General features: G+C 42.2%; 7 protein-coding genes across 7 annotated transcripts; all 7 read left to right on the top strand. All coding sequences in view use genetic code 11, as the record gives it.

Annotated features, from left to right (window-relative positions):
• Window positions 1-290: 290 nt before the first annotated feature.
• On the top strand, window positions 291-635 carry EGR_08849 (hypothetical protein; the record flags this gene model as incomplete). The annotated part of the gene is made up of 1 exon (XM_024498098.1): window positions 291-635. One exon carries the CDS (start codon window positions 291-293, stop codon window positions 633-635), a length of 345 nt encoding a protein of 114 aa, XP_024347500.1.
• An 81-nt stretch (window positions 636-716) lies between these two features.
• On the top strand, window positions 717-1,067 carry EGR_08850 (hypothetical protein; the record flags this gene model as incomplete). The annotated part of the gene is made up of 1 exon (XM_024498099.1): window positions 717-1,067. The coding sequence occupies one exon, from the start codon at window positions 717-719 to the stop codon at window positions 1,065-1,067; it is 351 nt and encodes a 116-aa protein (XP_024347501.1).
• Window positions 1,068-10,260: 9,193 nt separating this feature from the next.
• Window positions 10,261-11,138, top strand: EGR_08851 (hypothetical protein; the record flags this gene model as incomplete). The annotated part of the gene is made up of 4 exons (XM_024498100.1): window positions 10,261-10,461; window positions 10,509-10,667; window positions 10,706-10,867; window positions 10,956-11,138. The coding sequence occupies 4 exons, from the start codon at window positions 10,261-10,263 to the stop codon at window positions 11,136-11,138; spliced, it is 705 nt and encodes a 234-aa protein (XP_024347502.1).
• A 1,009-nt stretch (window positions 11,139-12,147) lies between these two features.
• EGR_08852 (hypothetical protein) lies at window positions 12,148-12,929 on the top strand (the record flags this gene model as incomplete). Its single annotated transcript, XM_024498101.1, has 4 exons — window positions 12,148-12,285; window positions 12,334-12,492; window positions 12,532-12,693; window positions 12,777-12,929. The coding sequence occupies 4 exons, from the start codon at window positions 12,148-12,150 to the stop codon at window positions 12,927-12,929; spliced, it is 612 nt and encodes a 203-aa protein (XP_024347503.1).
• Window positions 12,930-15,057: 2,128 nt separating this feature from the next.
• Window positions 15,058-18,674, top strand: EGR_08853 (hypothetical protein; the record flags this gene model as incomplete). Its single annotated transcript, XM_024498102.1, has 8 exons — window positions 15,058-15,244; window positions 15,312-15,445; window positions 15,484-15,645; window positions 15,742-15,879; window positions 17,887-18,049; window positions 18,097-18,245; window positions 18,317-18,429; window positions 18,503-18,674. The coding sequence occupies 8 exons, from the start codon at window positions 15,058-15,060 to the stop codon at window positions 18,672-18,674; spliced, it is 1,218 nt and encodes a 405-aa protein (XP_024347504.1).
• Window positions 18,675-19,103: 429 nt separating this feature from the next.
• On the top strand, window positions 19,104-19,965 carry EGR_08854 (hypothetical protein; the record flags this gene model as incomplete). Its single annotated transcript, XM_024498103.1, is given in 4 exon segments — window positions 19,104-19,331; window positions 19,351-19,509; window positions 19,549-19,710; window positions 19,795-19,965. The coding sequence occupies 4 exon segments, from the start codon at window positions 19,104-19,106 to the stop codon at window positions 19,963-19,965; spliced, it is 720 nt and encodes a 239-aa protein (XP_024347505.1).
• Window positions 19,966-20,754: 789 nt separating this feature from the next.
• Window positions 20,755-21,555, top strand: EGR_08855 (hypothetical protein; the record flags this gene model as incomplete). The annotated part of the gene is made up of 4 exons (XM_024498104.1): window positions 20,755-20,925; window positions 20,985-21,143; window positions 21,182-21,340; window positions 21,421-21,555. The coding sequence occupies 4 exons, from the start codon at window positions 20,755-20,757 to the stop codon at window positions 21,553-21,555; spliced, it is 624 nt and encodes a 207-aa protein (XP_024347506.1).
• Window positions 21,556-24,865: the final 3,310 nt, after the last annotated feature.

Below are 24,865 nucleotides of genomic sequence, written 5' to 3' on the forward strand. Positions count from 1 at the left end.
CCTCCTCCTCTCCTCCTCCTCCTCCTCCTCCTCCTCCTCCTCCTCCTCCTCCTCCTCCTCCTCCTCCTCCTCCTCCTCCTCCTCCTCCTCCTCCTCCTCCTCCTTATCCATCACAGCTCAAATTTCATCTGTCATCGCACACCACTTGTGCTATTCGCGTAGCAAATAGAAGGTCGCCGCAAACTGATTCGATGGAAGAAACGCCTTCACGATGATGAGCACCCAGAGAAGTGTGTGCGCGTGAATGTGCAATTATAAATTTACCAAAGCAGTGCGCCTACGACGGTGGCATGCAACTCCGAATAATCTACCGCGGTAGCGAATTGCTCACCCTATCAGCCGAAGTTGGTACTTCCGTGCTGCAAGTGAAGGCTGCCATTGCCAAGGCGCTTCGAGTCCCACCGAAGGATCAAATACTCACGTTCAAAGGTGTATACCTCGAAGACTCGAGAAGGCCTAGAGAATTTGCGATTGTAGATTCTGGCTCGCTGGAATTATGTCTGCCTCCAAATCATCAGAACATTATCTCTGTACGAGTGGTTATTTCGGCAGAGGAAGTCTACACCATTCCAATCGGTTGCAGTGCAACAGTGGCAGAACTGCGTGCCGAGATTGTCAAGCGAGCTAGTCGATAAACCTCTGACCTGTCCAATGCATCGCTTGTCTATTCACATTGGATCTTGGATGATTTGCGACGACTGGAGGAGTACGGGATAATGGAAAACGCCTGCATTACGGTTGCACGTGCACCTGAGCCAGAAGACATTTCAGGGAAGGTGCTTCCAACGCCTTGTCAACGAATGATCAGCGTGAACTTTATGAAGGAGGGTGGTGATCCTTTCACGCTGACGCTGGATCCATCCAAACCGCTCAAGTGTATCGGCAAGAGTGTGGAGGCAAAGACAGGAATTCCAGTAGAGCATCAAACCTTCATCATGCCACGCAAAGCAGTAGATCCAGAGAAGGCACCAGATAGTTTAAACCTCGTGGAAGGCGACAGTGTCTACCTGAGCGACAGTAGAGATCAGGAGCCTAATCCACGAACGGAAGGGAGTTCTGGAGGTTAGAATAAGATGTTGGTCTACTTCGAGGCGAGTGGAAGTCGCATTCTCATGACCATTCCAAGTAAGTGCACCGTGGAAGAAGCACAAGAGTTATATCAAAGTCACAATCATATATTTGGTAAAAAATTGCCTTCTACTACAAAAACGTTCAATTGGAACCACGTCGGTTGTTGACTGACTATGGCATCTCCAATGAGAGTGCGATCCAAGTGAAAGCTTCGTCTCTTTGACAAACAACCCATTATTCCACCAGCCTTTTTTTCCTCTGTTTGTACTTCCCAATTCGCCACGTCGTCTTTCCGTTAATCGCAAATAAACCTTTCTCCTTCTTAAAGTAAACTAAAAAGTGAAAAAGGTTATTCTTAGTAAAGGTTTGTACAGAAAACTTGAGATAGTCTTTAAGGAGTGAGGGATATGCAAAGGGAGGAGATCCACACTCCTTAATTCGCCAATTTCTGAGTTGTGAGTTGGGCAACAAAAATTGTTCTGTTCTGTTTAATAACACGTTAAAGAATACTTTAGGAAGTTTAAAACATGAAAAAGAAATGGTTCTTCAAGTATCAGTGGCTGTGAAACATCTCAATGTCTCCTTTACTCCTCTTTACTATTTACCTCCACTTTCTGCTGAAATTTTCAAAGTAAAGCCATTCCTTCCTTAACAACTCACACCTGACAGACTTAAGGTCTCCGATGGTTAAAATGTTGAAGCCTGCACCATCCTTAGGTGGAAAGATCTCATCATTTTAAAAGCCTCGTTGGATGATTTCACGGTAATTTCAAGACCATTGAATGTTGCAGTACATACGGACAGTGTGTGATTTTAGAAGTAGTCCTGATAACCTACCCCTGAGTTACAAGAAGTAGACAGAATAATGCAGGTCACAGAACCTTCTTTTAGGAGCATGATGATAAACTTAGCATTTACCCACTTGGTAGAAAGGCATCTGTATCAGAAACTAGAGGAAGTGAGAGACGTAAGACTGTAAGAAAGGAGGATGAGGAGGAGGAGGGAGTATTGTCTACTTGTGGCGGCATTTGCTTCTTCTGTAGGCCAGACAATGTAAGTTTTAGATTGGCTACAACTGCTCACCTACCGGTAGGACGGATTGGGGAATTAGGTAGTAAGCCAAATAATTAGTAAGCACTTCTTTTAGAGAAAATAAACATTAGCATTGTCTTTTCGTCTAGGTCTTCCTGTTTTGCTTTGCTTCTCCATCAGCTTTCAATACAGGCTCCCTAGATAAACTCCATTTAGTAATGAACTCAAACTGACCTTGACATCAGCCAATAGGCGCGCTGTTGGTATTATATTGTTATTATTATTCGAATGAGCTTGATTGTTGACTGGATAGCTGTTCCAGACAAGCAATCGAAGGTTTCATTTTATGGCATTTTGAAGATATTTCTCTGTCAGGAGAACCGAATTATTACCTCTGTCATATCAGAGACGATGTTGGGGTGAACAGTCGTGTCCAGATTGACTCGTCTCTTCTTGCAAAGTCGCGGTTTTAAGAAAACCATCTTCAAATTAAAGCATATTGCTTTGTCAGATTTCTTGGTTGTCGTGTAATAGATTTGATCCTCCTACACTATCTAACACCTTAAAATGGCAGTCAAAAGTGTCAGGTGCATATGCCCGTGGAGGAATGAGATCAGACCAATTCTCTTTCGCCCTTGATTGACAGCTAGTCCGAGTTTCCAGTGAACACTTTAACTTGACTTTCAAAAAACATGCTAAAATGTGATAAATTGAGTGAGTATAATCCAGAGGAGGGAGAATCGCTAGGACAGGATCCCAGCTGGAGGTGGTCACTTCAACTTTCCAAATATGCCATTGAGTAAGAAAACTTTATCCCTGTATAATAGTAGATGGCCTGGATGCTTTGAGCAATATAGACAGAGGATGAAAACAAAGTCGGTGAAGTAAGAATTGGCCTCTTCACGATGCAGAGTTTTCGCAAGGACAATACTCTGGTTGGGGATGCCGATGATCAGTCGAGAACCGTGTTGTAGAAAAAGTTACGAGAAGCGGATACAAGGAATTGTCAGATAGAGACAATTTTGATCAAAAGTGCGAAAAAAAATAAACAGCCCCTTCTGATTCACAAAACTCTTCCTCTAATTATTCCTTGCAGTGGTCGTCTGGTTTGCTGGAGGTCTGTTTCACCGGTTCCAGTACTCGTGCTCCTCTACCCCTGGTCAAGCCTTTAGGATTCATTGCAAGTGGATAAGAAGTGCAATGGATGGGTCGCTGGTTTGATAACTCGCTCTCTTGACAATTTTAGCACGCAGTTCTACCACTGCCGCATTGGAATGAGTAGGAATGGCACACTTCTCTAGACATCATGAAGTATCACCTTCTGTTGTTGGATAATTTGATTTGCGCAGTGCAGTGAGAGAACCGCCGTGCATCGCACACCCCGGCGGGTTCTTGCCACCGTAAACGCAGTCTTTATTTTAAATCCATTGGCAGCTTCCTCTCACTGGCTAACTAAACAGCACATTGTGAGTGTAATGCGAGATGACATTTGTATTAAAAATGGTACTGTGATATCTTGGGTGGGGACAATGTGAGAGAAGGAAGTAATATTGCCTTAGATATTAAAAATCACATCAGAGTGGGTCAGTGCCAAATCCGATGCACTTGTCCACTGAACAACGCAGTTGATACCTCATAGGGGTCTTCAATGTAGCAACAAATTCTTCTGCAAGGGTGATGAGCTCTGGGTGACAAACAGACGTATCACGTAGTGGAAGGATGTGCGTGGTAACAGTTCGTCACTTGTGGCACGCCATTTAGGGCGTGGTTATTTGAGTGGTGAAAGTATTATCGACAATATCAACAACTACTAAGTCAGGCGTAAAGTCACTGACTGTTCAGTTCTGGCAATGCAGTCCTCGCATCCACCAGCTGCTCTCCTCTCGACTGTATGCATTGGGGGAGAAGTAAAAGGAAGAAGCACATCCCCTCACTTTAGTACGTACTGTAAACATTTCTGTGACTGGCAGCTCCATGTCGAGACTGCAACCTACATTCATCAATACATCTATAAGTTTCCAGAAGTTTCCCATTCTTTCGATGTTCCAACACCTCCGTCTTGACGCTGTCACTATCTCAAGCGTCATCGGTATTCGCAGTTTCTCCGCAAACCATAATGGCCTCTAATGATCAGAAAGATGGTGAGGGTGCTGAGAAAAGTTTTGTAGTCCTGCATGCAAGATCGCTGGATCGGTTGAATGCGGCTACCTCCTATTAGAAGGGAGGAGGTGGATTTACAGATCATGCAAAAACTACAACGAAGGTTGAGGAAGCCTCAACGCCTAGTTAATGCTCATCTCTCTGGGAGGGCTGCGTATCGCAAACTTGCAAAATAATCGACGTTCCCATCCAAAACGACTATGCACTAAAATATGTTACTTATTATTTAGTTAGTAGCAAGTGCACATCCTGAATATTAACTATTGCAGTTCGTTGATCTGACAAGGGAAAATTCTTTGGAATAATCACGCTACTTCACGTTATGCCATTGGCGACAGAGAAGTCAACGAGTAATGCCAATTGAGTGCTTTTTTTACTCATCTTCTTGTAATTGTCAAAGTTCGGCAGAAATTGTCCAACTAAGTGGTAGTAAGGGGAGCTTCAAATTCCAATCAAATGGAGGGGTTGGGTGACAGGGTGTTCGTGGGCTACACAAATCTACGTGTGTGAGCATTACCACCTCTACCCTCTTCAACTTATCAATTGTTAACTCATTCATACCCTGCTTTCCGTGATGAAGGCAGTCTTTTCACACCTCTGTGATGTAGCCGACACCGCGCTCTTCAAACAGTCAAACTCAGTGGCATAGATTGGACTATATGTTGAGTTGTCTCACAGTGGCCAAAATAAGCTTTATTTCATCTTCAAGTTGGAATAATGCTTTTGACTTAGCTGTGTCGTCGTTGCAGCGGTCAGGAATGTAATATGCATCTCCATGCCTGTTTTCTGTGTTTTCGATGTACTTCCACGCATTCTTGTCGAGATTGGAAGACTGTGCAGTATTAGGTGCCTACGACAGCCTTATCTTTGAAAGCTGCCTTGGTTATTCCTAACATGGTCAAAATAACGTGGTTAGTGGGGGGTCGCCCAATTTTGACTCTACGGATACCGATCGCAGTCACCCTTAAAATTGTCTCGCCTAGAGAGCAGAGAGTTACAGCTGGCAGGATGTCTAGGTTATTAGGCAAAGTAGCCAATCCGTCAGACAGCTACGATGAAGGCAGACGAATTGTCGGTTCATAGACATGGATGCGACACAGGAAGCGAGGCCCCAAATCCCATTATAAAGACCTTATTGAGGAGAAAATTTCAGATATCAAAGTGAACATACTCATCTTTTTGCCATGTTTTGTCTTACATAGCCATTGAATTGTTATAGAACACGAAATTAAAAGGATGACCCCCTTATTTTCCCAGGCAGGCTGATAAGAAGATCCGAATCGGTAAGCAAAATTTTGTCAATTCTACACGAATTAATGCTGGCGAATTCCTTGAGTACTTCCTCAACGCATACAAACCAAATGATGATATAAGTGTTAAAGACAGTCTAACTTAAGAATCCTCATCTCTTGGTGGACCTGCAAAAAATGAAATTTGCTAAGGTTGTAAATGCCATTATTACTTAAATGAGTATCAGTCACTCAAATAAACGAGCATACAACTAGACAATTAGTTTAGGTATTCCTTGACTTCTTCATTGGGTTTTGATGCGGCATCCGCGGACAGCCTTCCTCTTCTTAAATGAGGGTCTAGCAAATCCGAATTTGCCTACGTGACGGGCGGCCGCCGGAGACGCCCATTGGCTAATGCCAAGGTCGAGCGAATGCCATTGCTAACTAAGCTTCATCACGGGACCCGGTAATAGTCTTATCCATAAGATAAAAATGCCTAAAAATAAAATCAAGGCTTTTTTTTATTAAGGAATGGATGTTTTTTTCTGGCCAGGTGCAAGGATATGTGCCAACTATGCCTATCCCTTTCCCTTCTAAAGGTAAAGGAGTACTTTTATACCGCCTAAATCTCCCACTTCACACTGACCTTTCGAATTTTTCAAAATTTTACTAGTTTACCCACACTTCCGCTTAATATGCCTCATCACCGAAGTAGGGGAGAATGGTCGAAGGTAGACTTTCAATGATGCCTCCATCACAGGCGATCAATAAATTCCTCTTCCCTTGTCATACGCCGCCAAGCCTGTATCAGAGAAACCCGTAAGTAGACAAGACAATGCTGCATAGCCACTGCTCTTTATAAAAGGCACGAAAGAGGAAAGATATATATGGAGCCCTCCAAATAACATTTAGGGAAGAATCTCATTTTCTGGCCAAATAATAGGTTTGAATGGGGGTGTATTCTGAAATTTTCTTCACCTGGTTGAATTATCTGTAACCACCTCATGAAGTCGGCCTCTTAAGTACCTTGATTATAGGTGCCAAAGCTGTCAATACCTGTAGCCACCACAATGACAGAAGCGATGGTGACCTTCTCCTTTGCCTCTGCATCCTAACGTCTCTCAGCCCCTCCAACACCCAGTACAGATGTTATTACTCCGAGTGGGAAAGTAGTATTAGAGGATTCTTTCTATTTATTTTGCATCTGATCACAATATTAATTCGGATCATTTAAACAAACCAATGATCGGAATGGAGTTGTCAAGTTAGTTCGCAGTGCAGCCGTACAAATTTAAATAAACACAACAACCTCACGTATGACCTCTTCTTGGTATTCCTCCACCAAGAGTGGCATATACCGTCTGATTACTAAAGATTGTTCCAATACTGGCAAGTAGTAAACAAATCATCGCCTAGCACACCAAGATTAAGGACGACGGCCTAATAAATAGGACTACTGGAGGAATATACGGGGTCAGCGGAAAGCATTGTCACCCACCAGTATCGGTACGACCTCTAATGATGTTTTGGGAAATGGAATGAGTGGAACAGACAACCAGTTGACGGATTGGAGAGTTAAGCCGTAGCATGTCATAAAGCAGGTGGCGGAGAGGTGCCAGTAGCAGGTTCCACTTCGTGTTGCTCTGATTGGATAAAATTTGCCACAATGGACGCAATATGTTGATCGGTCAAAAAATAAGTAAACATAAACTGTTAATACCACTTCACTTGGAGAAATGGCATCTGTACAGGGTATCGGAGGACCCGAGAGACGTAAGACTGAAAGGAAGGAGGAGGAGGCAGTCAACATTCCCGCTGATGTGGTGTCGACGGGTATCGGCGGTGTCAGAACTTATCATTAGGACACCTATAAGGCCGTCTTTACAAAGCGCTCGCAATTAATTGTGCCAAGTCAAAAGCGTCCCGCAGCCAGAAGATGCTTACTCGTGAACACCTTCCTATTCGAACCTCTTTGCGGTTTCCTCGACGTCGATTGGAACAATTTGTTAACCAATCAATGGCCAACATGTCGTTTGGACAACTTCGAATAACCCTGTCTCATTTTGTGCCAATTATTCAAACTTATGCTTTGTTCGATGATAAGCTGACATTTGCAGCATCACCTTGTCTACTGATTGGTTTCCTTGGTAAAGGCCTCACGCAAATGCTGCTGCCAACAGCACATCTTGAAGAAGAATTTCTAAACAAGATGTACAGCGATGGTGCTGTCAGCTGTGCTTTTAAGAGTCGCGAAATATCACACTGACAAGACTTTGGACACAAATGCATCTTTTACCTACACCAAGGCCATTTCAAATGCAATTGTTTCAAATTATAAGCCCGATGTAGATAAAATGGAAAATGTTGTGCATTATTTGCCACACATTAAGAAGGAAAAGTCGCATTTAAGCAATTTATTGTCCGACGATACATTCCTGGTGCTATTGATGCCGAAAGGTTTATTTCTGGATACACGCACCTTATGTGAAATTCATGGATCACTTTTGATGGAGACGTCGTTGGAGGTCTACTTCCACAAGTCGTTGCCGCACTCTGCTGACGGTGAAGTGAAACCAGCAGTCGAGTTAGATACGTGGCATTACAACAAAGATAAGCAACTAGGTTTCTAAAAATATAAGTTTTTTGGTTGAAAATGCTATTCTGCCGTTAAAATAGATAGGTGATGGGGTGGTTCACCACGCCATAAGCATGTACTTCCTACACTTGAAAAATTGGAGTTGAGTTGTCGATTATTTATGCACTTTTCTTTTTCGTAAGGCCTTATTTTAGGCCGATGGAGTAAATGCAATTTTGATTGGCAGTTGCCTGACCTTGACATTAGCCAGTAGGCGCCTTCGCCGACTGCCCTTGGCGCACAGGAATGCAGATTTGCGAAATGCTTACTAACAAATGTCAGGATCAATCCGTGTTAGGTTCTGACCAAAGGTAAACCAAAACAGTCAGGTATGCCTATTCTGAATGAGGGCAGCATAGTGAAGCTAACCATTGACTGGAAGGTAGTGAAGAGAGATGGTATCTTCAAAATTCAATTCTACGGATGTAGATTGCAATTTTCCTCCGAAATGTCATATCAAGAGTGCTGAGATTTTTGGCCAGTGGCAAGACGGAGCAATTAGGAATAGCGTCTACTCCATCCCACGATTGTGGCAAAGGCGTCCAAATATTTGATTTTCAGCTATTGAGGCGACAAGGGAAACGAGGAGTTAAATTTTTTCAGAAATGTCACTAAGGATAACATTTCACTGTCAGTTGTGAGGTCTTGTGATTTAAGGAAAGGTAGGAGGCCGTGTTTGTCACATTGCTCATAGTCCTCTCGTGTCAAAAAAGGTACACAAAGACGAGAAGAAGACCAACAGGCAGGCTGTCAAACCAATCGGATCGCAGAGGATAGCAATACTGATATCAGAGCAACACGTATTGGGCAATAAGTCGAATTGGGCGGTAAATAGTTTTAAACAGCTGTGCAATGCTAGGAGAGAGGTCTTGCAAGAGTTGAACGTCAGTTGATTTATGTAATCAACTTGGAGCCAGTAAGTGAAATTTTAATTTTGATATAACTCGACAAAGTTCCTACTTATTTTAAATCAGTAGCGTTTCTAGTCACTGCATCCTGTAAATTACCCATTGGAAAAAGCGAACTTTGTTTTAGCTTTACTAAAGCCCACATCCCTTTTCTATCATTCCCACCTGCTGGTTTTTAATTCTCTAATCAAGCCCTGTGTAGAGTTGTGGCAATTTGCCTCCGAAATGTTAAAGGTGTTTTATCAGTTTGCTAAGCTAATATCACCCTCCGTATTGGTCCTACTTCACAAATGAAGTGTCTTAATAGAAAAAAGCCTTTACTTACATTGACCGTTCATTTTTAAGTTATTTCTCTTAAACTTAGAATCCAATAATTTTAAACTCTACGCAAAACACCGTGCAAACGGTAGGTACACCTTGATTGATAAGTGCTTTATTACTATGGCATTGATTAGTACGCAGAGTGACTGGCAAGGTTATGCTAATTTTAACTCCATCATCTTTTGCTCATCTTATTTTTTTTCAGGTTCCAGACATATTCTTACTTTTGTTTCAGGACTCACTTAACTGATCGTCTTCTTTTGGGAGAAAAAATTCTTTTCTTTTCCCAGCTGTGTCTTCTCTGTTCGATGCAAATTAGCCAATGAGACTTTGAGGCAAGGAAGTACAAGGGACAAATGAAATTTAGTTGTTAGACTCAGCACCAAAGATACTGCTTATGAATAATATGCTGTGCTTTAATCTGCTCTGCAAGCAACTTGTAAATTCGTCGAAGATGCCACTTTTAAACTCTTGAAAATCTTGCAAATTGAGGAGTTAGTCATCCCTTTAAAAGTCATTATATCCAATGGAAAAATTTAGCCAAAATTTCCGACCGTGGATAGTTTTTTAAGCACATATTAAACCCAATTTTTTGATTGGACAAGGGGCCAACCAATAGAAGAACAGGAACGTTCCCAAATAGCTGAAAAGCAAATTTAGTTTATGGGTAGGTACTTTTGAATCCTTTCAAAGTATTAGGAGCGTTCTAACCTAATGACACAAGTTGTGAATCACCCCGAGTTCCAATCAGATCATAAAAGTGTCAGACGCACACAAGATTTGAGCACTCATTCTCTAGACAGCCAATCAAAGTGTTGAGTGTCTTGCCAATCAGAGAGTTAATAGAATTATCTATAAAATAAGGCCTTTCACCATGTAAAGAATAGACAGTTTGATTCAGATGGCGAAGAAGGAGGCAAAACCAAAGGAGAAGAAAGAGAAGAAAGATAAGAAGGACAAGAAAGATAAGAAGGACAAGAAAGACAAGAAAAACGATAAGGGTAAGAGCAGTAGAAGTGACAAGAAGGTCACCCGGGAAACCCAACGCCTGGAGGTATCAATATGTGGGCATCCCGATGTCGTAGATATGTACATGGTAAAGGTAAGTCCACTTATTGCTTTTGCTTACCTCACTTGTGGATCCTACAGAGCAGCGATTTGAATGCCGTGATAGATAGCTACCAAATAGACATTGATCCAGATCCTGGCACCAATGCAGAAGGCCAAGTGATTGATACAGAAGCTGATCTCTTTCTGTGTGTCTACGATGTACGCAATCGGAAAACAGTTGATTTCCTCAAATCAAAGGTAAATGGTCCTTTGCAATCTCACCTATCTCATTCTAGGTTTTACCAGAGGTCAAGAATTTGAATAAGAAAATGGCGATTGCTGGATTGGGGCTGGAGTATAGAATGGGCGGACGCGATGAACTCGCTGATATGGGAACTGCTTCCTCATTGGCTAAACAGTACGGGTGTCGAGGTGCCGAGCTAATCTACTGTGAAGGTGTAAGTTCCCCCATCTCCCTTTGTGATAGTTTTTTTTGTCTACCGCTAAAATTAATGTGCTTACACGCTTTTTACCCTCTTTTTGTAGGAACAGCTGGCAGCTGGAACATTTTCGCTGTACGCAGCATCGAATCCAGAGAAATACAATAAAGACACTGAAGAAAAGACGGAGGAGGGGGGCGATAAAAAGAAAAAGAAGGATAAGAAAGACAAGAAGGATAAGAAAGATAAAAAGGATAAGAAGGAAAAGAAGAAGAAAGAGAAGAAGTAGTAGGAATGATCTAGCATTTGTAAACTGTCAACTCCTATCATCTTCCCCTGACCCTTCACCAGCCTCCGCCATCTGCTGCGCTCGAACGTACCTGTCAGTTTGTCCACCTGTAATGCCATTCTGTCATTCCTGCAATCTAACCATTAACTCATCTCTTTGCTGCTCCAAGTGGCGCACTTCAAAACTTCTTTTCAAGAGGCTTATCACTTGCCCACTTTTTCGATTTTTATCTTAAAGACCGCTTTGTGGGCATCACTTGAGATTTATCACCGGTACCTTATATATATGTATTATGTATTCTTACACATAAATCCCTACAAGATCTCCAAAACATCGCTTCTTGCTTGGAGAGGGCTTTCCAGAGGGACGTGGCCAGGCAGAGGGTTACACCAGAACCAGTCCTTGCTGTCATATCTCTTCCATATTTTTTGATCGACAGTAGTAATGGAACACCTTACTTCTCTCTTATGCCTAAAAGAAACATACGCGGTTAAAATGTGACATTGATGGACACGTAGTTATTTACAGCTAGGCGCACGCTCCCGAGGAATTGTTTTAGTTAATCTCATTTAACAACACAACATGATGCAATCAAATTTTAATTAAAAAATGACCCATTTAGAGAGGTTTTGCAATTTTGGTCAAAATTTATAACTCGAATAGCATAAATTTGGGCATTATCTTTTGATTGGCCAAGAAAGTGACCAATCGCAGAGTGGGTCCAGTACCCAATGGGAGTGTTGCATCGGACTAGAGGGAAGGGACTAGAAATTTGTGCAACCTTTTCAACAATTTTGCCGGCATAATGAACACATGCGCCTGATAGGAGAGGCAAGTAGACATCCAATCAACTCATGTCACTAGTATGTGGACATACACACATACAAAATGCGAGCAAAAGAAGCAAAATACCAATTAGAAAGGTGCATGATTTGCCAATCGGAAAGCAAGTTTATTGACCTATAAAGTAGAGCACTTGGCTCTCTAAAGGTCAGGTAGTTCATTTCAAATGCCAAAGAAGGAGAAGTCAAAGAAGGAAAAACAGGACAAGAGTAGCTCCCACGAGAAGAATTCAAGTCGCAAGACTTTACATTTGTATGTGACAGTTTGTGGCGATCCCCAGGCTATAGAATTGTTTACGAGAAAGGTAAGTGTGATTGTGTTGTCTGTGGGCTCAATTACTTTTTCGCTACAGAACTCCGAATTGAATACTTTAATAGACAAGTATCAAGTGTTTATTAACAGCGAGCCTGGAAATGATGGTAGTGGCAGAGTGATAGAGGGAGAAGCTGATTTCTTCCTCTGCGTCTACGACATATGCAATCGCAAATCAGTGGATTTCCTCAAGAATAAGGTATACCTCTAGGGAATTGCCTCATTAGCTGGCTTATAGGTGATGAACGTGGTGAATGGCTTAAAGCGGCCCATTGGTGTTGCCGGATTGGGACTGGAGTATAGAACGCGTGGAGGTAAAGAGCTCGCCGACGTTGGCACTGCTGCTGCATTGGCTAAACAATATGGATGTAAAGGCACTGAGCTTGTCTCCTGCGATGCAGTAAGTACTTCTTTCCTCCACCTCCGGTCCCACCTCTTCTTTACCATGATTAATGGCCCTGTTTAACCTTTGATGTGTAATAGAGACAAATGGCGGCTGGAACATTCGCTCTGTATGCAGCTACAATGCCAGAAAAGTTTAACGCTAACCCAGACAGTAAAGAAGGAGGAGAAGAAGGGGAAGAAGAAAAGAAAAAGAAGAAAAGTGGAAAGAAATCAAAGAAAGAGAAGAATTGAAAACTCTTCTATGTCCCTCATTTACACTCTTGATCCGTTTAACACCTTCCGCTTGTCAATTGTTCTTTTAATCTGTCTTCCTGTTACCTCACCTCACCTCCCCCCCTAGTGTCTTTATTTGACCAATTTTAGGAAGCATAAATCTATAGCTAAAGCAAAAATGTTTTGTTTAAGTCCTCAACATCTTCCCTTCTTAAAAATGAAGGAACAGAAGGTGGATTTCAAATTTACTATAAAAGGTATTTACATTAATTTTTAGAGGAGCCTTTTAACTTCGGTGATTAGTTTATGCGTGTGCAACTAGAGAAGACAAAAGCCTTGGTAGGGTTTCACATGCCACCCACGTAACAAATGTGTGCCACAGTGCCTCGGGTGGTATTGGCACAATACAGGGGCTTTCAGCCCAACAATACGCAATTCGATTGGCTTCAATAAAAAGAACAGTTACTGAATAGCTAGAGAAGAGAGAGAATGCAGGCTGTCTAATCAACCAATTTGTTTACTTTTATTAGAACATTCCTAGGCGCGGTTAGGACTTAATGTTGAAGCTGCAAGATCGGTGATTCCTATGGAGACTTAGGACAGTGTTGAAGGCTCACAAGGGCCTGAAAAATTAGGTCGCCCGTAACGTGAAACGTCAAACTCTAAGTTGAGGAGATACACCACTTTTAGCTAAAAAGAATAAGATTGAGTCCCTACGGAACCATTGCATGGATCCCATGGTGGTCCATAACCTCTCCAAAAGTTGACATTTAACTTTGAGAAGGCTTAAAAAGTGGTGTCTTTAGATTATCTACCCAATTCATAGTACTATTTGACTGATTAAGATTAACCTCAGCAGTTTCACAATAGTTGTGGCCAAGTAGAGTATTGTAAGCAAAAATCTTTGGCTTTTGTTTCTGCAAAAGTGGACAATCTGATTGGACAACTTGATCAGTTTCTAATTGGGCGTAGCCTTGACCAATCAGTAGAAGGTACAAAGGGTGTGGCGATTAATGTCCAATCAAAAGCATTTGCTTGATTCGTGTACATGAAAGTCAACTCAGTTAATACCTTAGAGAAGTAGTATTTGTAAAGAGGCCTGTTCTTGTTATAGTAGAGAAAATACGCATTTTACTTTTTGGTGGAGAAAGATCAACTCTGCTCGCATTGTGTCAAAGTCTGCAACGTTGCAAGCTGTTGAAGTAGTCTAGTGGACAACCTCAGAATATATGACAGACTATCAAAGATACCAGGTCAACACCCTACGCCAGATTCAGAATGAGGGTTCATCCTCTTCCCTATGGGCACCTCACGTATCGTGCTCTCCTTCAGACATCCATCATTATGGCAGCAACACAGGCGAGCATCTGCTTGAAATCATTCTGTGGCTTGAGGTGGTAGACACAAAGTCAGGAGCAACTAGAGCCACCGAAAGCACAGATCAGACGGCGTGTACACATCTTTGTGGAAGATGTGACCATGCTCTCAATAAATACCTAGACGAACCTACTACCCACTGCATTTCCCCAGCATAATGTTGCCATCATTACCTTTTGAGGTGAGACGTTCTTCAGAATGATACTTACAAGGTCAGAAACTCCAATTGGTGCCTCGGGGATTATAATTGAAGCAAGCCAATTTCTTACGGCATGAAGGGGAGCAAAAACGAGTAAAAAAGTGTGTTCTTCCCCTTTAAAAAATCGTATTTGAGCCTTTTAGTGCCTTTAAATGCATTTAATTTCACTCCATCAGGGTTGAGCACAAATGTCTGACTTCTAAGTTGGACACTCGTCAACTCCCTTTCTGATTGGGTGACAGGTTAACCAATTAAAACGCCTCATTCTCCATTAATTAAGGCGTCCATTTTTGAGGAGAGGTAAATGCTTTTTGAATAAAATTTACTCGATTTCAAGTTAAACATGGATAGCAGCATACTGCTTAAAGACTAAAGGAAAAGCATAGGAGTCAAACGAGGGTAGATCCAATTAGGGGCCTATCATGGGGTCTTACACGGACACGCACATAAGGTGCGAATGAAATTAAGGAAAACCAATCAGTGAATTTAGAGATCCATCAATCATTGTTAGTGAGATGGACTATATAAAGGAGACATAAACTTAATGCAGTCGGAGGTGATAACTTTCTCATGGTGAAGAAAGAGAAGAAGGCAAAGGGAAAGAAATTGAAAATGGAGAAGAAGTTGAAGTCAGGAAAGGGTGGAAAAAGTGACAAAGAAAATGGGCGCAGTAAGAAGCCTAGTGGTGAGACAATACGGTTGTACGTGGCCGTGTGTGGTGATCCTCAAGCCGTCGATTTATTCATGAAGAAGGCAAGTCTGTGATAATTTTAGTCTCATTACAACATTTTTTTGACAGAACGGTGACTTGAATGTGGCTGTAGACAAGTATCAGGTGATACTTGACGCTAATCCGGGCAATGATTCGAATGGTAAAGTGGTTATCAAAGGAGCTGACTTCTTTTTGTGTGTCTACGACGTTTGTGATCGCAGGACAGTGGGGTTCCTTAAGAAAAAGGTGAGTTGATTTGAGTAGCTTTAACCACCTATTTGAAGGTCATTCCAGAGGTCAAAGCAATGAACAAGAAGATGGCAATTGCTGGATTGGGTTTGGAATGTAGGGGCAGTGGAGGAAAAGGTGAGACTGAGATAGGCACGGCTGCACAATTGGCCAGTTTTTATGGATGCAAGGGCACTGAACTCATCTGCTGTGATGGGGTGAGTAGTCTCCACCCCCGCCTCCCTCCCTCTATAACACTTTGGTTTCTTCTCCACTATGATTGTTCTCTCCCCTTCCATTTTGCCTTCTTCTAGCATCAAATGGCAGCAGGCACATTCTCACTTTACACAGCTACGTGTCCGGAGAAATTTAAGGAGATTAGGCAATTAATTGTAGACCGAACCGAGGAAGACAGTAAGGAGGAGACGTCAAAGCAGGAGAAGACGAAGAAGGTAAAGAAAAAATAAGAATTTTGGGTTTTTTTTCTCCTCCTCCTCCTCCTCCTTCTACGTATCATCCTCCAATCTACCAACCTGTTGACAATATTTGATGCCTCCACTTCAACTGCCGTCAAATGTCTTATCGCTGAAAACCGAGTGAAAGGCTCTTTGTGTGTGTCAGTGTGTGTTTGTTCCTAAAACCTTAGCTTTGGGGGAGAGAGGGGATATATTTATGGAAGACAAGTAGTTATTCTTTCGCTGGGTTCCTCACCTGCATTTTTTACGCCTCTTTGTATTACCGGTCCGCACCAAGAATTACCAACCATCGAGGTTCCTCTTGGGAGTCCAGCCTGGTGTAGGTCATTTGGAATGAGATCTCACCTTCAGGGGTGATGTTGACAACACCCTTCTGTGTAATTGGCCTAGCACGGTCAAATCTTCCACTGAGGTGTATATTCATCATCGCAGTCTTCCCTACTGTCTATAGAATATGCGCATTCTTGACAGACGTAGCCACTGAAGCTTCGTCAGCGATGATAGTGAATCGGCACTCCCATCCGCCACGTTGCTCTGATGGCGAGGTAAAGGAACGCCTCCGCCATTGTCGCATGTAATGCTGTAGACCAGAGAATTCTAGGCGCCCTGTTTACAACCACGCCTTCAACTCGGCGCATCACTGAACTCACAATCCTGGAGGTCAAAGTGCGGAGGTGTTTTCGTTGACGCCAAGGATGCGTCGACTTGGAAGAAGTTGTCAACATGTGGTGTAGGTGAAAGCTAAAGCTCACTGTTTGGACAGATTGAATGGTCGTTTGTAGAACATTACTTGATAGGCGGCTCATTATGACTTTGATGCATTTGGGCTGTGTTCTGTGGATATACCGCCGTCACAGTCAAAATCCTTGCGGTTAGCTGCACGATCTTACTGGAAGCCCTTCCGTGAGTGAGAGTAGCACCGTCCATCTGTGCTTCCCATGATTAGTAGTTGCTCCTGAATTTATGTCTCCCACCTATGGCCATGAGATAGTTTCACGCAGATACTTGCCTGCGTGGCTGCCACATTGATGGATGTCTGAAGGGAAAGACGAAAAGGGCGTCTTCCACTAGGAATAGGACAGACTTGCATGCCAATCCCACTTATTGCTGCATGTGACGTTGTCTCTTACTGGAACCAGGAGTTGCTTGTTGATCTACACACGGATTAAAGGATATGCGATAGTCTAATTCGTCTGTTCTGAGGTCGTCACCTAGAGTACTTCTACACTTTGACACAATGAGAGTGGAGTCGATCTTTCTCTACTATGAGCAGAAAGGTGTATTTGATCTCCAGTCCGACAGGTAGAAAACACTTAGCGAGTGCTACTTCTCTGAGGCCTCTGTCGATTTAGCAATTATGTATACAATTCGATCGTATGTTTCTGATTGGCTATTAATTGGGCACGCCCTATATACCTTCTGTTGATTGGTCAGGGCCACCCAATCAGAAACTGACCACGTTGCCCAATCTGACTGGCCGCTTGGTCCAACCAATAAATTAATTCCTTTTTTGTTATTTTTTTCCTGAAATTTCCTGCCTGGTTAAAAAGCACTGCTAGAATAAGGCGATCCACAGTGATCATTCGTATCTGCTCGTAAACTAAAAAGACAGACAGATAGACGCGCGCCGAAAGATTTTGCCATAACTTCGTAGTAGGAGACAATGAAAGATCGCAAATCATCTTCCCAATCAGATTAATTGGGATAAAATATAAAAGGGGCAACAAATGTGTAAGTTACAAATAGTGTGGTCGTAATGCTGAGGAGAGAGAAGCTCGTGAAGGAGGTGAAGAGCGATAAATATCGCAAGGTAGGTAAAAATAAGCAGGGTGATGCGAATTCCAAACTAGAAGTCAAATTGGGAGAAGCTTTGCTTAAATGTGACAGTGTGTGGCAGTCCGCAGGTTATGAATTTGTTAATGCAAAAAGTAAGTCTATGTGTGCAGTGAATCCCCTCGAAACTCTCCTCCCCCTTCTTTACAGAACGGTGAATTGAATGCTGCGGTAAATAAGTATCAGGTGCAGATTTACGCTGATCCTGGAAATGATCGGAATGGTAAATTATTTGGCATAGAAGCCGATCTTATCCTCTGTGTCTATGATATTTGCGACCGCGAGACAGTCGAGTTCCTCAGATACAGGGCACGTTAGTTTTGGGGGCATAACATGCCGGTTTTAAGGTCCTGCCACAAGTCAAAGAGTTGAACAAGACGATGGCGATTGCTGGATTGGGATTGGAATGTCGAGGCGGTGGTAGATGCGGCGACACTGGGATAGGAACAGCTGCTCAACTGGCTAGGTTCTACGGATGTAGAGGCACTGAGCTTATCAGCTGTGACGGAGTGAGTAGTCACCGTTTCATCTCTGAAAACAGAAATTTTGTCATTAATCCACTTTTCTTGCCATCTTCTAGCAACAAATGGCAGCTGGCATATTCTCACTTTATGCGGCTGCGTGTCCGGAGAGGTTCAAGGAAGTTAATGAAGTCCCAGATGAGGAAGAAAAGGAGCACTGGAGGAAGAAGATGTAATAAGGGAGATTTTGTTTTCCCTTCAATAACCTCACTTCAACATGTCTGTCCTCCTCCATCTTTCTCTAGTATTAACCGATTCTTCTTCTCCCTCTTTTTTGACTTCCAGGGACCTAGTAGTCCCCAGGACTTAGGAACAGGATCTCTTTACTCCACAGTCTTTGTCTCTGCTTCCCTCGAATGCAAATATGGGAAAAGTGTGAGCCTAAGTACTCATCCCAATATTGCCAATCCCTTCTGAGTCCTTTCTTGTAACAAATGCGACACCCGTAAGGAGAGGTGTTTTGGTTTAATGGTTAGAAGTGTTGGAAGACCTTACACCTAAAAGAGACATCAAAATACTAGATTAAAACAAAGCCTTATAGGCAAATGCACCTCTCAATTCGTTGAGGTAGGAAAAAATGGCACAGAAGCCATCAAATTGCCCATTTTTCTCGCAGTTACACAAAATAGGTCACATGCTACTGAAATCGGGGGTTTAAAAATTAAGCAGTAAGGCGGAGCCAACCAAATTTTTGCATTAGGTCACACGGACATGCACACAAGAGGTGAGAAGAATAAGGTGAAATAAAAAATCCAATCAAAGAACCAAGGGCTTTGCCAATCAGAAGGGAGTTGAATGACCTATAAAAAAGCAATCAAACCTGATGGGCAAGTAGTACACACTTTGATGGCGCGAGGAATGAAAAACAAAGAGGCATCAAAGGAAAAGGCACCCAAAGAGAAATCTAAAGGCGACAAATCAAAGAAAGATAAGAAGGGGAAAAATAAAGGCGAATCACAATTGGAGGAGAAGAGGAAGCAACCAGTGGCTAGAAAGGCTACAAACTTGAGTATGAATGTCTGTGGTCATCCAAATGCCATTGAGATGTTTAAACAAAAGGCAAGCTTGATGTCTGTGACGCCTAATCTTGCAGGAAAATGAGTTGGATGTAGCTGTGGATGAATATCAGGTGAATTTTAATGTCAACCCCGGAAATGACAGTGATGGCACGCTCTACAGTGGTGATGCTGACTTCTATCTTTGTGTCTACGACGTTCGGGATCCAAAAACTGTCCAATTTTTACAAAAAAATGTGATTTTTAAGGAGTTGTCTTAATCAATTTTGAGCTAGATTTTGCCAAATGTGAGGGCCTTGAATAAGGTGATGGCGGTGGCTGGTCTAGGGCTTGAGTATAGAAGTCGCGGAGGTCAAGATGGCGTCAGTATTGATACAGCCGGCCTACTTACCAGGCAGTTTAGATGCAAGGGGACTGAGCTCATCTACTGCGATGGAGTAAGCAGTCCTCTCTCCATCCTACTAGTCCCATTTTCCCAACAAAGGATTATTTTATGAGGCAATTTTTTACCACCTTTTTAGAAACAGTTGGCAGCAGGAGCGTTTTCTCTCTACGCTGCTGCAAATCCAACAATGTTCACCAAACCCACTGAAAAGGCAGAGGAGGTGAAAGAAGACGATGGCAAGAAGACGAAAAAGGAGAAGAAGGGCAAAGCAAAGAAGGAGAAACCCAAAAAGGAGAAGAAGAAATAACGTCCTCGTGGTTTTTTCTCCCCTCCCCGGAAGTCCATTTTGGCTGTCCTTCCATCCCAGCTAATCCCTTTGCATTCTCTGCTGCCATCATTTGGTGATACAGCATCAAAGGCAATATTTACTCTCTTTGTTTGAATTCTCGAGCACGGAAAAGTGGCGGCCACTTCAGATTGGCCTGTCCGCTGTCACTCACTCTTTCCTCCCCCCTCCCCCTCCTCTGTCGCATTTCCTTTCTTCATTTCTACTTCTAGGGCAAATGATAAGTGGATTTTAAGAGCAAAATGAGGAGTTCTTTGAACCTCCCCTGCTCCTTCTCCTAGTCCGTTATTACCGCGAAATCGTGGCATATCTGAAAGAAGCACGATACGAGAGGGAAGGGAAGGAAGTGCCGTAGATGAAATATGAAGGACTGGAAGCACATAAACTCATAAAATGGAGAAGAACATTAAAGAGGGGAGGAGTGTAAAAATAAAAATAAGCAATTACAATAAAATCCGTGAGAAGAGTGTGCTCACCTCAGGCAAAGCAAAACAGACGGACAACTCTTTGCCCTATTTTTAATTGTGGGTAAGAGAGACAAATAAACTCTCTGTCTAATGGGGAGGAGATGGGGGTGGCGCCTTTATTAGGGTAAGTCACCTTCATGTGCGGACAAGAAAGACTTGATGAAAACACAGTACTCACCAAATGACCAATCAGAGGATTGATTGGCCTGTCACTCAGGTGTCACCTGAGATGAGCTATAAAATGGTGTTTTTCACTTTGTTGTGACTAGATCAGTTATTTCCCATGCCATTGAAGAACAACAAGGATCCCAAAAAGAAACCGGATAAAAATGCCAACAAAGGGGGCCAGAATAACGCGGGTGACAAGAAGCCGAAGAAGAAGGAGCGTGAGACTAAAAACATCCATGTATGCGTGTGCGGTCTGTCCAGAGTTGTAGATTTGTACCTGAGACAGGTAAGCAAATAATGGGTTGCCTTCAGCCCGACATTTCTCTCTCTATCTCTCCTCGATAGGTAAATAACTTGTCTTGTACTACGGAAAAATATATTGTGTACATTGATCCCACCCGTGGGAGTGATGAGGATGGTAGAATAAATGCTACAAACGGGGATCTCCTTCTCTGTGTCTACGATGTTCGTGACCCCAGTTCTGTCACCTATCTGACGGATAGGGTAGCTTCCCGTGTATCGTCTCATCTGCTTACCTGTAGATTATGCCTTATTTGAGAGGTGGAAACTGGAAAATGGGCATAGCCGGATTGGGAGTAGAGAACCGAACCGGAGGATCGGGCGAAACCGATGTGTTCACAGCCAGTCGACTGGCTAGACAATATGGAGCTCACGGCACTGAGTTAGTCTGCTGTGATGGGGTAAGTAACGCCCTCTCCCCTCTTCTGTTAGCCATTTACAAGTGATGCCCTCGTTCTACCTTTTTCATTGCTCCTTGTAGAACCAAATGGCAGCGGGCACACTTGCGCTTTATGGACAAGTCTGTCCAGAGGAGTTTGAAGAGGAAGAGGATGAGGACGAGAATGACAAAGATAAAGACAAGGATAAGAACAAGGGCAAGAAGCCTAAACCCTAAAAAGGGTCATGATCGCCCAGTATTTTACGTCCATCTTATCGGCCAAAATCGCCTTACTTTCACTCTGTCAGCCCTTTCCATCACCTCGCCTTTCCTCCCTCGATGTCCAAACATCAATCAGTACTTTTCGGTTTCATCATTTGATTTTGGGGAAACTGTTTTATAGCATCATTTTATCTTGAGCTTCGATGCAGTAAAGTTGGAATAAAAGGTAAAGATTTCCTAAATTTTTTCATGCTGCTTTCGTCAAAATTGAAAATCAGTACGCCATTTATTCGTTGTCGTTGATATTGTTGCTGGTGGGCTTCTCTGTTCAATTGACGGAAGCATTACTCCTCAAATCTGTGAGTGTAGGTAATGCGAACACTCAACACCCAATTCATGATTATCCACAGCCAAAATTAAATTAAACGATGGCTCTGCTAAGGTCTCACTTGGATCCTGCTTCAGTGGATGCAAATATGTCTTTGGGATGAGGCACGTTCCTGTTGCTCCAATCACCTTTTCCTAATTTAGACGTCTTTTACACCATAATCCATACCAACTCCAAAATCCATTCTCCTCATCCGCAAGAAGAACCAGCAACTTTATTGACACCCTGTAGTGATAAAATCATTAAGCATTCTAAATGATTGGCAGAATGAAGGGTATAAAGGAAGAAGGAACAAATGCAAAAAAGTAATTACACAAGTACATGACTAAGTCGAGTGCCTCAGGTTGATTACGCAGCCTTTTTGATTGGTTTGGGGGCTTTGTCACCCCATGATAATGTTAAGAGAGGCCTATTAAGAATAGCAAAACTTTTTGGGATATTTTGATCAAATTTCATTATTAGAAATTTCTTATAAGTAGAAAAAGAGGAAGAGAATGCTTTTTTGCCTTGTTTATAGCTCGTCGATGATAGCCTACAACTTTTGTTTCGATAGGTGGTTTCAAAATTTACCATGATTACAACCTTTTTAGATAAGTGTTTGATTTCATGAATATAGCAGTAGTAATTGAACGCAGCCGCTTTTAAATCCAAAAACTTAAGAGCTTTTGACGATTTGATGTTAGTTGGATAACACAGCTATATCCAAATGGAGGTAGACTGGATTTCTAAAGGTGAATCCACGAAATGTAAGGCTACTCGTAGGATAATTGCTGCCTACCTCCTCATGTTCTTTTGATTTTATTTCCACCACCACCCAGCCTTACCATTCGTTAATATTTCCAAATTACTTTAATGTGCTTTTTCCTCCTCTTTTTGTTTTACATTAAGGTGGGTGATTGAATGATTAGCAAACAAATGAATACCTCATGATTCTCAAGGTTACTTGAATTGCTTTAGGTGACTTACACCTACGAAAGGGAAGATAAATAGTGAATTGCGTCATAGCAGCACTGGAAGAGGTAAGATAAAGTTACATGAGACTGGTATCACCAAAGTAACCTATCAATTTGATGCGATGGTTGTAAAATCCTAACTTAATATAATTTGAACAGGTGGTCCATTTATTTAATTTTGACGCCACTAATGACACAATCATGCACCTTTTGAGAACAGCAGTGGGTGAGGGCAAGGCTTCACTTTGTGATATTGGTGAGTCCCTAAGGAGTGGCAGCTTACGCTTTTCGTTGCTGATAGGGCGGACTTGCTAGGGAAACAAATGCAAGCACAAATAAGATAAGAAACAATGGTGCTCCATCGTTGCGAATTTTCGCAAGAGTGTAAAATGTGTGTGCATTGTCTCCAATTTTCTCACATTCTCTTAATGAGCAAGTATTTCTTATCCATCCACCCATTCGATGTGAATTAATGCCATATCATGCGATCACGTGGCACAAGAATAATAGACAGGTTTTGGAGTGCCACAAGTACACAATTAGGGCTCATGGACTTGGTGCTGTTTTCACCCACCCACCGTCTCTCCGCACCTCCCCTGTACGACACTCCGGCTAAATTTTGACTTCTGCAATCTCAAACATCTCTGAATGCTGCACTCTTTTTTCCTTCCTTCTGACTTCTTTCCATAAAAAAACGGTCCATACAGTGAAATTTCATATGCTTTATTCCCAAGTAAACGCTGAGTGTAAATTAGATTACGTGGAAATCTGATCTTCTCCAATTTCTACACAAAAGCAACCAAGTGTGGATTCTTCAAAATGCACAATAAAATTTTTACGTTTAAATTATGGAGTAAAATTTTCTGCCAAGCATAAACTATTACATCTGCCGGAATTCTTTTGCAAGTCATTCATCCCGAATTTTTGAGCTGCGAATTTTTGCACGTTTGGACACGCTTTTCAAGCGGTAAGGTGACAGATTTTACCACCCTGGATACCCAAGGTAAAGGCATGCTCAACTTTCGCCCTCAGGACTTTGATCACTTGCAATACTCTACTTGACATCTACGCTCAACCAAATTTTTCAACTGAATAGCATGAATAACGAGGTAGAAGGCGAAAAAGTAAGGAAAATTTATGGATTTAAGAGCAATTTACATGGATTTTTTTAGGAGTACTAAAAATTTACGTAAAACTTTAGTCAAAATACCCATAAAATCGAGTCACCAGTTGACGAATTTCTCCGACACCAGGACGAATTCTATTTTTAGCAACTTGGCCCAACGTGCATTTCTATTTTTATTTTCTATATTTTGTGAAGTAGTCAAGATATCTTTTGTCTTCCTCTACATCGTTAATCGCCTTCTATTACTCCACTTTCGATGAAAATCAATTCTCTCACACAAAACTCCTGCCAAATTAGTGAATCACATTCGCACACGGGCACACACCACCGCTCTGGCAGTCGACTCAATTGCCTAGTCCCAGAGCAGGTAGGTATTCACTGTTATGCGAGAGTCTCACAAATTCTTGTACTCAGTTTTAATTAATTGCTCTAGTATTCTGAAGTGTGGTGTTGTTATAAAAAGGATAAGGTGTTTATACTCTTTAGATTTCTGCGTACAGGTAGCATTCCTATTTTTCTCCAGCCTACTAGGAAGGCTATATACTGGATTCATTAATACTCTAATTTCCGAGGCAAGTAATACGAAGTGGCACCAATTCCTTGTCTGTGAAAAAAAAACGAACGACACTACCTGTGAAAACGTGCATTTCTAGAGGATTTAAGGATCGTAAGAGGATAAACCTTACTTCCAGATGCATTAATAATGTATCTTCATTATTTATGATTGGTTGAACAAAATAAAGTGGCAAATTTTTTGAAGAGTAATAACGGTAAAGATATTATAAATCTACTTAGCAGTGTGTATCAGAAAATGAAATTTATTGTTTTAGCGTTTCCTGGTCACGGATGTAACTGGTA

The sequence above is a fragment of the Echinococcus granulosus genome, assembly GCF_000524195.1.
Source record: "Echinococcus granulosus chromosome Unknown EG_S00121, whole genome shotgun sequence".
NCBI lineage: Eukaryota > Metazoa > Platyhelminthes > Cestoda > Cyclophyllidea > Taeniidae > Echinococcus > Echinococcus granulosus.